This window comes from Mya arenaria, chromosome 14, assembly GCF_026914265.1.
Source record: "Mya arenaria isolate MELC-2E11 chromosome 14, ASM2691426v1".
Lineage (NCBI taxonomy): Eukaryota > Metazoa > Mollusca > Bivalvia > Myida > Myidae > Mya > Mya arenaria.
The window spans coordinates 15,668,950-15,685,790 of NC_069135.1; the positions used below are offsets into that span (position 1 = coordinate 15,668,950).

A 16,841-nucleotide genomic window follows, 5' to 3' on the forward strand; every position below is an offset into this window, starting at 1 on the left:
GCTGCTTCCTGAAGTCAAATGCTGTACATATGAACATTGTCGGGGAAAATATATCACAAGGATTGAAGCATATTGCACAAGTATAATATAACGAGCAATGGTAAGTAACATTTGTTCCAACCTAAAACATTTCAGTTTAAAAGATATCTTATACTATATTATTTAACTCAAGAATGAGAAAGCATTTTAATTTGGGTCAACATTAATAATGAGTAGGTTTCCAAACTTTTTAGTTTTAGCATAAGTATAGAACTTTCCTTGAATAACTTTGACAAATAAATTATATTACTTCTACAATAATAAAAGAAGGACTCTTTACCAAATAGGACAAACACGGGTTAAAGTTTATTATCAACAGTTGCAGTAACAGCAACAACTAAATAAATGGTTTATTATCAACAGTTGCAAACAACAACTAAATAAATGGTTTATCATCAACAGTTGCGATAACAGCAACAACTAAATAAATTGTTTATAATCAACAGTTGCAGTAACAGCAACAACTAAATTAATGAGAACTATTGATAAGTGTTCAAAATTCTAAATCAGCATCGTCATGCAGTACACAAAATAATGCATACAGTCACAACAGTAATAGCAACAGTAGAACATAAACACTCAATAATGTAAATACCCTACAACATTTACATGGTTTTAATAGTTTACAAACTACATTTATACGCTTTCAGAAGCGTCAGAACAACATTACAAACACTTTTACAGAAAATAACATTAACTGAGGGAAATGCTGCGAATCATTCAAAAACAAACACGTTGATAATTACCAACAAAAATAGAGAGCGCCACAAAGTGGACGCCAACACTCGCCTATTGTTCAGTGTAAAAAGAGGCATAATTCACCACCAATAACCAGAATTATGGCCTTGCTATTCATGTGTGTAATATAGCTTGCCACATGTGTACCAAGTTTCATTTTGATAGCTTGAACATTTTATATGCTTTGACATAATAATTACGACACCAAGGCTATGAGAATAGCTAGACTTGTTTCTTTGAAACAGTCCTGCTGAAATCAAATATGTACATAATTCAAACAAGACTTTTTTTGAATTTTTAAGTTTTAATATTTTTTTTGTATTTTTTTATGTAAGTAAAACACAAAAAGGTCTAAGTATTTGGTAAAACACAAAAGGGTCTAAAATAATGACCATAATTATAATTCAATGCAAAAACAAAAAAAATGTTCAGAATAAAATAATATATATATATATAAAACTGCTTTTGAAGTTATTTTGAATATGTTTTTTGTTTGTTTTACCAATTAATTACACCTTTTTGTACAATATAAAACAAATAAATGCTTCAAAATAAATGAAACAAATAAACATACATAACAGGTTGCACAAAAATATTTTTTATTTGGTTTTATTTTTTTATAAAAGTTACTAGAACGTAACAAAATATTAAAAAAAACTATATACATCCTCCAATCATCATCATCATCCTCATCATCATCACCTTTAACACCACCAACTGCAAGTCGTCAGCATACCGAAAAAATAAATAAAACTGCACAAAAGCAGAACAAATCAAAAGAACGATTGCAACATTCCCTCACAACAAGTTCACTGAATGCAATCAGTGATAATACAGTATTGAAACGTTCATTCCCAACGAACATCGACTATTGTGTATAATGCTCTCGTAAATGGTTAATAGGCTTGCCTTTCTACTATATACCTTGTGAACAAAAACATGGTTCATACAATTTTCCTTTTTCTGATAATTCTGCTGTATGGTAACTTACATAATAATATTTCTGCTGGGAATAAGCTCAGTTCCAGGTAGGTTATATATATATAGAAAAACCAGGTCAAATAAATGATTATTTTTTAAATTGGTTTCTTAATTTCAAGTGAATACTAAAATAATACCGACGTATGCCATTCAAAAGAAGCATACTGTTCAGGTAAGATGACCAACAAAAAATCAGTTGTGTCAATGCCGACTCGTTAAAGGTTTCTTAATATTATATTCTGACAGCCAAAAATAAATTCCAACTATTTTTCATGTTCTTAAGTTAAAGCTTTCTTTTAGAAGTAAAATATAAAACAAGTCTTATTGAATGCTTTAAAATTTTCAAATAGCAAGATCTTGTAAATTTATGACAACTAAGCAGGTGAATTTTTCCCTTTCCTGCAGTACTAGATTTTTGATATATTACATACTTCAATCTATTTGTACATCTATGTCCATCAGAGAAGATGGTATGATTTGGGCCGGCCCTTAAGTGTAGAAAAGAAGGTTGACAGTGGACAGCAGGTCAGGAATTGGGCCAGGATTTGGGAAAGGCATGTGTTGGGCAGGATAAAGGGTGAGATGGAAAATGGTGGGACAGTAGGCCAGGACAAATTGTTTGGATATAAGGTAGGAATACAGGGGCCCCTTATTTCAAGGACAAGTGGGGCAGGTCAAGGACTAAGGCTAAAATAGAATTAAAATAGAATGGACATATAGATGTACAAATGGATATATAACTATAAATATATTAAATTGTTCAATGACCAAACAACGTTAAAAGAGTGAATCCAGTATAAATGACGAAACTGTACAAACCATACACAGCTTGTATGTATAAAACTTCATCAAATATGGCACTTGACCATAGTAAAATAATTAATTGGTAGATGTAAGTGGTCAACTTTAAATGCTTGAATAATAACCCTGACTGAATTTCAGAAAAAAATACTACCGGAATAGAACTGATGTAAAATAAGACTATAAAATATGAAAATCATACCATAAAGAGTTCTATCTTGCTGGCAACATGATTCTGGCAACATGTCTACCAAGTTTCATTAGAATGTATCAACGGTATTTCAGTAAAGGTTAAAGTTTTTGCAAAATAACAAAATCGACACAAGGCTATGAACAATCTTTTCCAGTAAAAAAATCACTGTTGGAATGAAATAGAATTGTAATTTTTCAAAAGGCAAACCTGTATATAACCCCAAAAAATATTAACACATTCACTTATAAAAATCGTCAGTTTTTGTTCGTGGGAATGTCCTTTTGAGATGTTCACAATCAGGGCGTTGTTCGACGGTGGCCCAAGGAGACCGGCATGACACAACACAGCTCTAACCATTGTAGAGCACTGTAATGTTCGTATGACAACCGATGCTGATGTGGTAGAAGGTGGAGAAGTGTGGAGCGATGTTGAGATGATATGTTGGGCGAGATATTAGCGATTTAGAAGAACGATGTAAAACGAAGCTGAGCAGGTTATGTTGGCTGAGATGCAGAAGAGGGAGTTTGGTCGAGGGGTGGGGGAGGGGCAGGCATTTTCTATTTTCACCTCCAAGCTGCTTTCTTCTTTGCCTGCCCCCCATCGTCATCATGACGTTTTCGTTTTGATGCTGAAAATATATAAAAACAGAGTAAGAGGAGGTGTTTAAAAAAGGACATATCAGAGAGTTACTTAGAAGTTAAATGTGAACAACACATAGACAGATAAAAAATTAAAATAAAACCCATCACTACTTGAAGCTCACCCATCTTATTTCCAGTGCTCATGTTTTGTTTAACTATTTAAGGTGCCATTCAACATGAAACTATAAGATAATCAAATAGGGACCTCACATAATTACGGATCTTGTCTAGAGACTGGATAAGAGTGCAAGTTGAATTCAATATGATGTTACATTTTAAATATACTGAAAAGTGCTGTCATTAATTTCAATTTTTACTTTTGTTATATTGAAAATATTTTCCCTGCATTAAAGGTAATTTAGTATACTATAAAGATGGTGTGTACTTACAAACTTTTCCCCGACCTCGAGCTGCCCCACCCTCGACCGTCTGCCCACCAGCTGATGCTGTGCTGGGGGCAGCTGTCTGCCCACCAGCTGATGTGCTGGGGGCAGTGGCAGCAGAGCTGCAGGCTGATGTTGTAGTTCGTGTTGCAGTTCGTGTTGTACTGCCTGCAGGTGCTGCCGTGCTGCGGGAAGAAGTTGACTTACTGCGCGCAGTTGTTGGTTCTGTCCTGCGCACAGTTGTTGTTGCTGTAGTAACTCTTCCCGCAGCGAAGCCAGGTCTCGTTCTGCCCACAGCTGCAAAAAGGCTCCTGTGGGCAGTGGCAGGGGCAGGAGCCATTGGCCTTGGGATCTGAAATAAGGAAAGATAAGATTAATGGGACAGTTAAAGAAGTTTTAACTTAGGCAGTCATATCCTTAAAATTATGTCTTAAATGTCTTAAAGGTGATTATTAAATTTTTGGAAGAGACATTTTTCTTTCATATGTAAACTAAAACAATTAAAACAGATTATCTATAAAGTGTTAATAAATATCATTAGAAGTCATCTTACCCTGCTCTGATCTGCCATTACAGTTGAAGGGGCTGTACACGCATTGGCCCCTTCTTTAAGAGACCTGACTTCCTCCCTCAATTCTGCAATCTCAGCTCTCATGCGTTCATTCTCCGCCCTCATCTCTGCCATGGTCTGAATCTGAAAAAATATATATAGTTTTACAACTCTTACAATTACAATATGATATTGTTAACAATCAGTAATGTTTGAAAAAATGAGATGACTGGCCCATCCTTTGGCCAAGTTAAATAGATCAAGATAAGTTGTTAGTGTCTTCACAAGCACCCTGTTGTTATAATGACCTCAGGGGCTTCCATGCCTAACCTTAACCTGGGTGTGTCGCCAACGCTCAACACTTTGTTGACAGTAATACAAGTATAAAGCTGTCATTATATTTGTTATTATAGTCAAGGTAAAGGTGAATCCCTTTATACATAATGTACCATTTACTCACTTCCACTCTCTGTTCACGGCATTTTCGCTCCAACTTCTTCCTCAATGCCTCCTTCTCCTCTTGTCGCATCTGATGGTACAAAGGCAGGATTTTATAAATAGGTTAAACTTGTGTCATAACAAAGACTGAAAATTCTATAAGCTTACTGAAAATTGAACAAAATGAAAATTAATTAAAAACTGATGGAACAAAATCAATAATGTACAATGTTTCCATGTGAGGTGATATTATGACAAATAACGGGGCCATTATGAAATGACCTTTATAAACATTATTATATCTTAAAATTGTTGTAAAAAGATAAAAGTTGAAATCCAGCATTCTCAGTAGTTGAAATGTGCTTGTAATAAGTTATCATTGACAAAAATAGCCCAATAAGACTTTACATGTACCTTGTTGTGTTGTGTGACTCTGGTCTTACATGCCGGTCTCCATCTGATCTGAAGATGTGGTAACTTCAGGTGGGCCACCGTCTTCATAAGTTCAAATTGTATGGGACGAACCCTGAGCCTGAAATACATTTAAAAACAGTTTAATAATATTCCAACACAAATACAAATAAGGAGGCTTTTCTGTCAGGGGATCTTGTGTCAAATACCCATATTTCAAGAACCCCCGCATTTTTAAGGTCAGAAATATTTTAACCACATAAAATCTCTTTGACATTTATTTCAGGCATTTTGTTTCATATTATATAGAAATTTGACAGAAAAATTTCATTTTATGACGAGGTGGGTGTGTCAGCTTATTTATACTCGCCCCGGCCTTGCCCATTCCGCGAGTGCTCCATTAAGATTTTAAGTCATTTTAGGTTTGTGGAGCATATTGCACAGACAGAATGTAACCCTGGTTAGGGTTACCCTGGTTCTTTTACGTGCACCAGTGTATACACTGTCACACGGGGCCCCCATTTAACGTCCCTCCGGACCACGGATCCGCCACACATGACGAAAAGCAGTTTAAATCTTATATCAAGGTACTATCATGTACTCACAGTTTGTGCAACTAAAGGGTGAAAATGTTGCAAATATTTCAGTAATAAACTTATATGCATGTAAAATGCAAAAGCTGGTTGTTTGTAACTTAAGGGAAAAGAGCTATCACAGGAGTGAAACATGGCCCTAAATTCCACCTGGACACAGAAATGTCACCTGAATCTTTAAAATAAGACCATCCCTCAGAGATTATTGTTTTGTTAAGAATCACATTGGGTAGGAAGATAGGCTGGTTTGATGACAAGTTTTAGTTTTTGTACACTGAACTTCCTTTTAAAAGGCCCTGGACAAGGAAAATTGCAACAGACGGATCGTCCACTGAGTGACTCCAATATACACTTTGTTAATCAGGGAGTAAAATTCTATTACTTTTACATACATATTACCCCTGGGACATGTGTATAAGTTTCATTTGATGGCTTGAATGGATTTGATTTTAAGCTAGGCCAGAGTTCATTTTACATGCATAACCACTCCAACTCCACATCATTTCATTGAAAATCAGTCAATACACCTCATTTCTGAACCTCATATATATAATTTCTGAACCTCATATATATCATTTCTGAACCTCATATATCAGTTTGTGCTCAATATCCAATTGGAGTCCAATGGTTACAAACCACTGACCAAACCAAGTTGATGTAACACCTTATCATCCAAAAGTGTGAAGCCGACCGGACTCAACAAAGTAATCAAAGTGTATCTGCCGTTCTTCACAAGCAAGAATGAATACACAGATATTTTACAATGCAGTTAATTTCTCACCCTGACTGCTTCACCTCCCGAAGGCAATCGAGAATACCCTCACACAAGTTTTCCGAATCTCCAACATGGAGGTTGTGGTTTTTGCACAATCTGCAATAAAAGAAAACTGTAAAATATCTTTTGTGAAAGATCTATTACTAGGTACTTGCGTCTTTCCACAGCAGAATGTCAGATTTGATAAATGTACTGATGTTTTATGACTGAACACAGTATGGAAAGATACATGTCACTTATTATTATAAGTACATGGACAGTACTCGTATGTAGTTCTTATTTATTTTCTTCAGATTTTATCATGAGGTTTTGGATGACAAATTGCCAAAATCTGGTACAAAGTATGTTGGTCCAGTTTAAATCATTATGTAAAAGGTTTGTCAGTTAATGCTTTTTGTCAACATGATAATCCACATAACTAAATTATCATACATTGAGTCAAGTCACTATTGTGTGTGATCAACAACAACAAAATGATATATTTTCAGACTGTGCTAGAAGGACTTGTTATATCATTCATGCATCTCAAGAGAATGATCTGTTTTGACCAATAAAAGTCTCCCTTTTTACTGAACGCTCAAATGGTTATCTCTTTAAACACATCCACTATACCTGTGGTAAAATAAGCACAAGCCCACAAGCCTTGCACTAGTGAATTGCATAATTGGCTTGATCAAAAATTCTAGATTATATACTGAATCTTGTTTTAACCATTTGATGCCAAGCACTAGTACACTATTTCTGTCTGCTTTCTTAGATTTTATGAGCAAAACAGATCTGTGTATTCTGTAGTTTTCTTCAGAGACATCACATGTTGGCATAATTGAAAGTGGGTGCAATTTTTTGAGCTTAACTACTTTTTTACTTTTAAAGTACCCACCAATTAGTAAGTTCACTGCAACATACAGAAAAAGAAGATAATTGTGGAAGAATCACTAAAAGAATCACGTACTGAATAAAGTCTCTCTCCCGGCAAATAAATGTATAGAGAAATGTTGGATCGTTCTCCTCCTCTAGGGTGAACCTCATTTCAGGCTGAAAAAAGGACAAACATGAATATGAAAAAGACTGAACAAGTTTACTAAAAAAATCAGTTCCACCGTTCTTACAATGTAAAGTCATTTGTTCTGAGACTGCAATATACAACGATACAATTCTGTTACAATACGATCTGTTACAATGTAAAGCTGCTGTTTTTGTGGTCTGCTTAAATGTCCATTCTATTCCTAACATGCATAACCACAAAACTTTGATTAAGCCACTCATAGCTCAGCTTTTAACAAAAAAAAAACATGGGCCAAGTCATGTAGAGAAACATTTCATGCCGAGAAAAGAACTATTACTATTAGAACTATTTCAATTTACTACATGTATGTCACTCAATTTTGTTGGCATGCAGACTGGTAGTACTTTTGTCAATGCCAAATTGATATAATAAAGCATAATAAACACTTCGTACATTAATAAATCCAATATCATTGAATTCTTAAACTATACCATATCATACTACCAAATTCAACTTACAATGCCAACCTCGACGATCTCTCTTGTAACTCTTATCTTTGTTACCCTGAAAATACACAAACAAATATTCTTCTGAAAAATTACTGAAGTTTCAAGTAAATATAATAAGCTACAGTGGCAAGCAATAATATAAATGTATGACCAAATGTTGTCTTTTTTACCCTTGAAATTAAGCATACACACTGATTTGTAATAAAAGATTACATGTGTTATTGTTGTAGTTTCTCAACGGGTGGTATGGCCTTATATGCGCAATAATTTAAGAGCAATTTCATCAGGAAAAAGTGCACAAATGAATGAAATTTATATGCATTCACTGGAATGACAACTAATTTGTCAGACATTTATTGCCTTTGAGCAGTCTTAAAGGGACTGTGTCACAGATTTGCACCCAAAATTATTTTTTCTGTAACGAATCTCAGGGCATTTATCTAATAGAATGTGTTACGCTTTGATGTCATAATTGTAATAAAAGTACCAAAATGTAAATAAAAGAGATTGTGTCGGAGACCGGGTTCGAACGTGCGTCGCCAAAATTGAAGGCCAGCGTCTTCCTTACTGAGCTATCTAAAAGGCTTACACACAATAGGTGACATAATTAAGCTATAAACCTACCTCGGTTATATCACATGATAACACCGACTAGCCAATCACGCGTAGGAATGAATTCTACATGGTAGACATAACTAGTAATCTTTTAATGGAAAAATACGAAATAACTGCTAAACTTAAATAAATTGTAAACTATGTGGTACTTCAATTAGTAAGTTTCAATTCATTGAACACATCGATGCCAAGTTTATTCGACAATTTTTAATTTTTTTCACTATTTTATCATCTGTGAGACAGTCGCTTTAAGATTATGACCATTCGAAAGTGTGGGGATAGTAGGTACAGTTTTTAATGATGTTCAAATGATGACTGATATTTGCAGATAAATTTATATTCTTGAAGCAGCAGGAAACAAGTAAATAGGAACTACATTTAACTTTGTTCACCTATATTCATACAATTGTGATCTTGGCCTTTGACTCTATGACCTCAAAATCCATAGGGGTCATATACTAGTGTTTGGAATCAGACAGAAAAATCGATAATCAGTTAATGAAACCTATATATATAATTGATTATTAATCAATTTGATCATTATTTAATTATCCTTGGTCATCATACTTAAGGCATAAAGATACAGTACATGCACCAGTTTTAAGCACCAATGTTCCCTTACAATATTGTGTGTACCCGGTACATTTCTTTGCTAGATAACATTATTTATCCAGAACGCAACTATCCTTTAGCGTTTACAAGTTACTATTACATAACATGAGACCACTTGCTCTATGGTTTAACTTATATAATTTTATTTTGTATTGTATACATGTCACTTGTGTAAAATAAAAACAAAGAAAGATATAAATTTCATTTTTAAACAAGAGGGCCAAGATGGCCCTATATCACTCAACTCAGTAAAACTTTGTGCTATAGACTTGTTGATAATTAATGGGCAATAACAGGGATTTGGCTTCTCTGATGTAAGAAAATGTAACCTCTAGAGTGTTTAACAAGGTATTTCCAATTTGGGCTCTGTGACTTAGTTTTTGACCAATTTGGGGAACTGTGACTAAGTTTTTGACCCCAGATTGACCATACTCAAACTTAACTAGAAATCATCGAAACAACCTTTCTGACAAATTTCCTGGATATTTGGGCTGAAAATGATACCTCAAGAGTATTAATAAGTTTTTTCCTTATTTAGGCTCTGTGACCTAGTTTTTGACCCCAGATGACCCATATTTGAATTTGAGCTATAAACATTGAAACAACCTTTCTGACGAATTTCCAGGATATTTGGGCTGAAAATGATACCTCAAGAGTATTAATAAGTTTTTTCCTTATTTAAGCTCTGTGACCTAGTTTTTGACCCCAGATGACCAATATTCAAACTTGAGCTAGAAAATATTGCAACAACCTTTCTGACAAATTTCCAAGATATTTGGGCTGAAAATGGTACTTTTAGAGTGTAAACAAGGTTTTTCCATATTTAAGCTCTGTGACCTAATTTTTGACCCCAGATGACCCATATTCAAACTTGAGCTAGAAATCATTAAAACAAACTTTCTGACATATTTTCACTATATTTGGGCTGAAATAACATCTAGAGTGTTAACACGGTTTGTTCATATTTATTATTAGGGCGATGTGACCTAGTTTTTGACCCCAGATATCCCATATTCATACTTGTTCGAGTAATTACTGGGACAAACGTCCTGACCAAGTTTCGTGACAATTCAGGTAAAATGTGACCCCTAGAGTGTTTACAAACTAAGTGTGGACGTATGACAGACGACGGACAATCATCATTCCTAAAAGCTCACCCTCAGTCTACGGCAAAGGTGAGCTAAATTTCACTTTTAAATCACAAAATTAATATGAGAAGTTTAGAACCAATCCATTAAGGTTCAATTACAAGGACAGTTTGTATTTAATAAAGGTACTGTACATAGTAACTGACTAGATTAGAAAATGACCAGATAACTTAACAATTATACTGTAGCATTTCAACTTCAACTAGCAAAAACCAAATACTGGTTTCCCCCAATCTGAACGCAAAGTTTGAGGGCCATTGGTGCAGGCATTGTCAAGTTATCAAACAGCCTTTTGCTATCAGGGTCACTGACCTGGACCCTTGACACAATTATCCCTAATATCATTATGGGTCATCTACTGGTCAATGAAAAAAGAACATCATTTCAATTTGAATTTGACTTTATTGGTCCTTAATGAAACAAGTGGATTTTCTCATCACGTCATAGTAAAGAATCGGCCAAATATGGCAACAATTCCTCTACAGAAACATATGAGAGAAACACAAAAGGTGCCTGCTGTGCCTCAACATAACCTGCAGCACTCATCAGTGATCATTTTTCCACCTTTGATAATTTACCAATCTTAAGTTATGCTTTCAGACCAAGAATCGAACCCGAGTGTCCTAAGTGGGAAGTGAGCATAATTATCTTAACATATGATTGATATTTAGTATTTCAAAACGTTTTTGTACCTAGAACTCCAGGGCTAGGATTTTTTTCTTTTATTGAATGAAATGAAGTCCAGAAATTTAAGACCCCATGAAAGTGTCTTTTTTAAAAAAAACAACAATTTATTCATGACAAAATATTTTTTAAATAAGTTAAAAAACTTCAACCTCGATGCAAATTTGGTCTTGTCCAAATATTGAGCAGATTTATCAAATTTCGTCACATACCAATAGACACCCCTATCGTAAATACTGTATGAATCTTCATTCCATTAGCTTTACAGAAATAAATGTCAGAATCCAGTATTCCTCTAACAACTAGTTTAGGACTTAGACATTGAAAGAACAAGAGCTGTCACAGTCACAGAGACAGGGCGCTTGACTATTCCTCCACTTTTCAGTGTATGGATTGAAAAGTTTTGACAAAACATCATGGATCACTGTTAGATAAGGTGTCAATGCAAATCATGATGATTGTGCTGAGATATTAACATTAATTTAATGGAAAAATATTTGAGGTGGTATGCAAACATTAACATAAATTATAAGTCTAAAAAGGGGCATAATTCTGTAAAAATGCTTGATACAGTGACCTCCTCCTGTGTACAGGTTGGGGACATGATGGTGAACTAGCGTGCAATGTTTCTATAATCTAAAAGTAGTAACTGCAGAATTTTATTTCATTGCGACTTTCTTCAAATTGAGCATTGATGATTTAATTCACCAAACATAATGCAGAACCTGACATTGATTTAAGTTAACTCAAATGACTTTACTCTGATCACAGAAACAGAACAGATTTTTTTTTTATTCAGACATATCAGTCTCAAGGTCTATTTTGCTATATTACTTGTACAGATTATCAGCTCAAATCTCAAATCTTTTGAAAACATCTAAAAGCTCAACTTTACACATAGATAATTGACTTGGCATATTTTAAATACTGACAATTAATTAAGCCAACATATTTATACTGAATTTTGGATAGGTTTCCAGGCCTTTACTCAAATAACCACAGGTCTGACTATTGGACCATTCTCAAAGCAAGTAATGTAATCTTTTTCCCAATCTTCAGAAAAATCCCAATTAAAAAAAACTTTTTTATGAAAGTCTTTTTACATGAGCTGGTTCGTTCAACATCCTTATAAATTATGTTAAGTTTTGGGGATATTTTTTATTCGATATATTAAATGCATGGAAGCAAATTACAAAAACTGATCAGGAGTCTTATATAGAAAGAAATGTCATAATCTGGAATAACGAGTCCATTAAACTTAATAACGAAAGCCTGTTTTATGAAGCTTGGTATGAAATAGGGATAAAATTTATATGGCAACTATCTGATTTTCAGTCAAAAACATGGTATGATTTTGAAACATTTCAATCAAAATATCAAGTAAATCAACACGACTATCTAAAATATTTGTCCCTAATACATAGCATTCCAAATGAAATAAAGATATATACTTATCTACAGACAATTATCAAATCCCTACCAATGACTCAAAATCAATATTGTACAAATTTAAGTGTTGTAAAATACCTCATAAGTTTCTATATGCAAAGACTATCCCATCAACTGACACATGTATATTAATTAAACAGAAGTGGGTACAAAAACTAGGTTTAAATGAAATAACAGATAAAGAGTGGGAAAATATAAATATGATCACATACAGATGTTCCAATGACACAAACATAAGAAGTTTTCAATATAAATATTTACAGAGAATCGTTCCTTGTAATGAATTCCTTTATAAATGTAAAATAAATGAACAAAGATTGTGTGACTTTTGTCAATTCAATATTGAAACACTGGAACATCTTTTCTGGGAGTGCCCAAAAATACAACTGCTATTGAGTAGATAAAACCAATTCTTAAAAGATAATCATATTAATATAAATTTAACATTACTAAAAAATATCAGCTTCGGAAAAGTCAGCAATGAAAAACACACAGTGATTACTAATTTCTTAATAAATGTGCTGATGAAATTCTACATCTTTGGTTCAAAGTATAGAAAAACAGCGCCTCAATTCACTCAGTATATAAATACATGATAATTAGACATAATATAGAGAAAGAAATTGCCTTGATAATTGATAAAATGAAGCACGAGCATGATAATAAATGGTTTTACATCCGTTCTAATATTAATCAGTCTTCATCATCACCTGCCCAAATCCCCTTTTTTTGTGTTCAAAATCCTCTTTTCTTATATAAAAAAACACAGAACAAACTATGATAAACTATGTTCTACATATTTCATATTTTTTATATTATTTTGTTATCCAATGATTATGAAAAATTTATTGTGAAATGCTCAAATGCCCTTTTTTGATAAATGTATAGCTAATAAGTTGCGAATATCCACCTAATCAATTCTTTTTTGATAAATGTATAGCTAATAAGTTGCGAATATCCACCTAATCAATTATCATTTTCTTCAAGAAATGTACATATTGATGTTCTCCTGCACAACATATTACTGTAATATAAATTTGAATAAAAAATAAAAGATTTGGGAATATCATTTCAGAAATTATTGATCTTCATCCCATTCAGAGATCAGTATGAAATGTCTGTCATGATTTATTGTAATCAATATTTACATCCCAAGGATTGATCTTACATGCAATACTTTCTGACTTCCCCATTATCTGCCTAAAATAAAAATAAAAAACTGGTTAAACATCAATTCCTCTAAATTCAAACCAAAATCCCCTTGGAAGCCTCTCAGAAATTAGCAAGACTAAATATGATTGATATTCAAGGAGATATCATTTCAGAAATTATTGTTTCAGCTGTATGAAAGAGCAAACATTTAATGATTTCCCCATTTGCAGGATGGAAAAGCTTGTTTTTAAAGTAAAATTTCCAAATTTGGACAAATTTCCTGACATGCAAATTTATGCAAAATGTCTGAGGTCTTTTCCCAAAATGGCCTGATAAAGCCCAGGTGTTTCACGTAAAGCATATTGAGCATTAAGATAATGGGCACCTGCTAGACGATTTCAAAATGGCGACGCTTTATTGACAGAAGTTGATCTAAATCAGACATGTGAACTCTTCAGGCGGTAGGAAAACTATATTGCTTTTGAGACCCTTCTAATGCCATACCGCTTTCCCATTGAAATCTACTGATTTTTGAGCTTTTAAAAAAAACTCAAAATTATATGAAATTGGCATGAAATCTTATTTTAAAACCTTCAAAATTCTATCAACCATGCTAACATACCATATAAATCTGTCACGTTAAAAAACATAGTGCAATAAGCAACTTGTTGATTCAGTTCACACTTCTGCCGAGATCGTTGCTAGGTTACCAGTATGGTACAAAAGACCACTTATCAGCATTCCTTGTTAATTGGCTTCATACTAATCAGCATTTTTGCAAATATCAAAGATAATTATTATAAAACTGTTAAAATACTAAAGAAAACATTTCCAAGGTGTTATTAATTATCTAGTGTATAAAATTTTAAGACAATTTGGCGGGAAAATTGACATACACAATTCTGCAGTCGTCTGCACTTACACTCCGACCCGTTTTCGCAGCTGTTCTGGATATAAACTTCTTTTTAGAAGTATGGGGTTTTATCTGTCTGTTTCTCAATCAATATCATTAACATATGACAAGTCTCTTAAGCATGACATATTTTATGCGTATTTTCCGAAAATATAAAAATAGTAACAAATATCAAGTTTGTTTACATCATTGGTTTTGACTGAAAAATAAAGGAATTAGAAATTCTACTGCTTTTGAACCTAAACTACCACTTTTAAGCCCTAAATCTACCTCCCTGTCATTGCCAAAGGTTCACAGATCTGTCTTAACTGCGACCAATAATACATCTAATTATCTTACTCCCAGGTCTAGATTAAACCAATTATTTTTGTTTCATTAAAAACTTGTGTAATAAGTTAAAGGTATTGGCAAAAATAATTAAAGTGTAACTTGTTTTTAAATTCAACAGTTAAGTGTTTAGTATTAAGGAGTTACAGTTCAAGAATATTTTTTACATTGATATGAAATAGTCGGCTTGTGGCATTTACTGGTTGAGAAGCAGTTTCCGACGGAGAGCAGTTTCCGACAAATCACTTTTTCGCGTACTTTCTTTAGATCTTCATATAGAAGGTACTGCAATTCAACTATATGGTAACTAGGCAATCAAAAGTTGAAATTCTTACCAAGACACATAAGTAACTTTAATTATTATTTAATGTTTAATGTTTATTTTTCATTTTGTACACAAATTTGCAAGTGGGGGATCTGCACTTGCAGCGTATTGCGCATGCGTGTGAACCTTTTTTGCATATCTATAAATAGCTACAAGGTTTTCCTAAATTGACTCATACAAACAATGATCATTATGTACATATTTGTGAACACTGGTGTCATGCTTGTTTTGCAACCACATTCACTTAAATGTATACAAACACAAGTTTCTATCAGAAATGAATCAAAATATCATTGAGATTCAGTGTCTGCCTGATTTCGAGTATGAATTGACTGTCGTAAATTTAGGTTTAAATTTTTTGTTAATGCTGAAAAATTAAATAATATTTATCTCATTACAGTCTTAAATTTAGTATATTAAATAAACAGATAAAAAACACACAATAGGCACCTTAAATCTGCACCGCATCCGATTTGTCGGAAACTGCTTCTCACCACAAGCTAATCAGAACAGCACCCTGTTTGCTTAGATACACTATATGTGATGTCACAAATGTGAAAAATATATCGACAATAGCAGCTTAAGCTGTAGTTATCTAATTTGTGAACAATTTTAGTAGGTATTTAAACACGTATAAATAATTCAATAAAAACATACAAAAACTGTCAGAAACTGCTTCTCAACCAGTACAGTAGAGAACAAAATGAATATCCAAATATTAAAGAAGTTACCTAAACAGGCATCATTCCCGCAGCTTTAACAAGACCTATTGCGTAAGTCACCGTATCAATTTCATATTCACGTTATTCGAACATTTTGTCACCTTTCGCTATTACAATGGTGCTCGAAAGTAAATAGACTTTAATATATAAGACTACCAACATGATATTTAAACAAAAAAAGCCGTTTTAAACAGGTACGTCACCGATGCCTTAATATATGAATTGCACATGGTACCAGTATCATTTGTTATAATAACGTCGTCTTCGTCTTCGTCTCGGCCCCAACTAGCCGCAATAACTTCCGGTAGAACTCATTCACCAGCAATCGTCAACAAATAAGGTCATTCGGAACTCCTCGGCCATTTTATTAAAAACAACGTCGAGGACTTCCGTATGACCATTTTTTTTATCAAAAATGAAATCGCAGAGGAGCTCCGAATATTTTTACTCAAATAGATCCTGCAATTTACACGTACTAATTGCATCTAGAAGATATCATGTCACCACTACACGCCGCAATGTATTTAAACAAGATTTTCAATGAAAACAGCCGTCTTGTACACATAAGAATACGAAAAATACACCATCGAATTACAAAAAAGAATTGCTAACGAATGCAAACAGCCTGGTGGTACGGCTACCGGTCAACATTTTTTTTAATATTTATAAATGTGTTAAACCACAGAGTTCAGAAGCAAACTGTTTCTGGCATAAAATAATGTTAAAAAAACAACATTGTAGTTTTTTTGACATTTTTATGTGTAGTTTTTGTTAGGGGAGTTTTATATTTCAGTAAAAGATTAATGTGACAACATTTGTCACTGAAGAACATATTC

The 16,841-nt window shown here is 33.5% G+C and overlaps 1 protein-coding gene across 2 annotated transcripts; it reads right to left on the reverse strand.

Annotated features, from left to right (window-relative positions):
* Positions 1–2,607: 2,607 nt before the first annotated feature.
* On the reverse strand, positions 2,608–16,607 carry LOC128218431 (uncharacterized). 2 transcript variants are annotated; one of them, XM_052926095.1, is made up of 9 exons: positions 16,482–16,607; positions 8,068–8,113; positions 7,496–7,578; positions 6,550–6,639; positions 5,179–5,296; positions 4,787–4,855; positions 4,330–4,470; positions 3,783–4,128; positions 2,608–3,380 (listed from the first exon to the last, which is right to left on the reverse strand). In XM_052926095.1, the coding sequence occupies exons 3-9, from the start codon at positions 7,570–7,572 to the stop codon at positions 3,316–3,318; spliced, it is 906 nt and encodes a 301-aa protein (XP_052782055.1). In that variant the 5' UTR covers positions 7,573–7,578; positions 8,068–8,113; positions 16,482–16,607; the 3' UTR covers positions 2,608–3,315. The 2 variants fall into 2 exon arrangements, with proteins under 2 accessions (XP_052782055.1, XP_052782056.1); XM_052926096.1 differs by lacking the exon at positions 16,482–16,607 and adding an exon at positions 16,015–16,123.
* Positions 16,608–16,841: the final 234 nt, after the last annotated feature.

Bases quoted from the DNA above. Each gene is read 5' to 3' on its own strand.
- LOC128218431 (XM_052926095.1), bottom strand. From the start codon at position 7,572: ATGAGGTTCACCCTAGAGGAGGAGAACGATCCAACATTTCTCTATACA. The intron at 5,297-6,549 runs GTGAGAAATTAA...AATGTATTTCAG, and splicing joins CGGGAGGTGAAGCAGTCAGG to GCTCAGGGTTCGTCCCATAC. The intron at 4,129-4,329 runs GTAAGATGACTT...TCCTTATTTCAG, and splicing joins TAATGGCAGATCAGAGCAGG to ATCCCAAGGCCAATGGCTCC.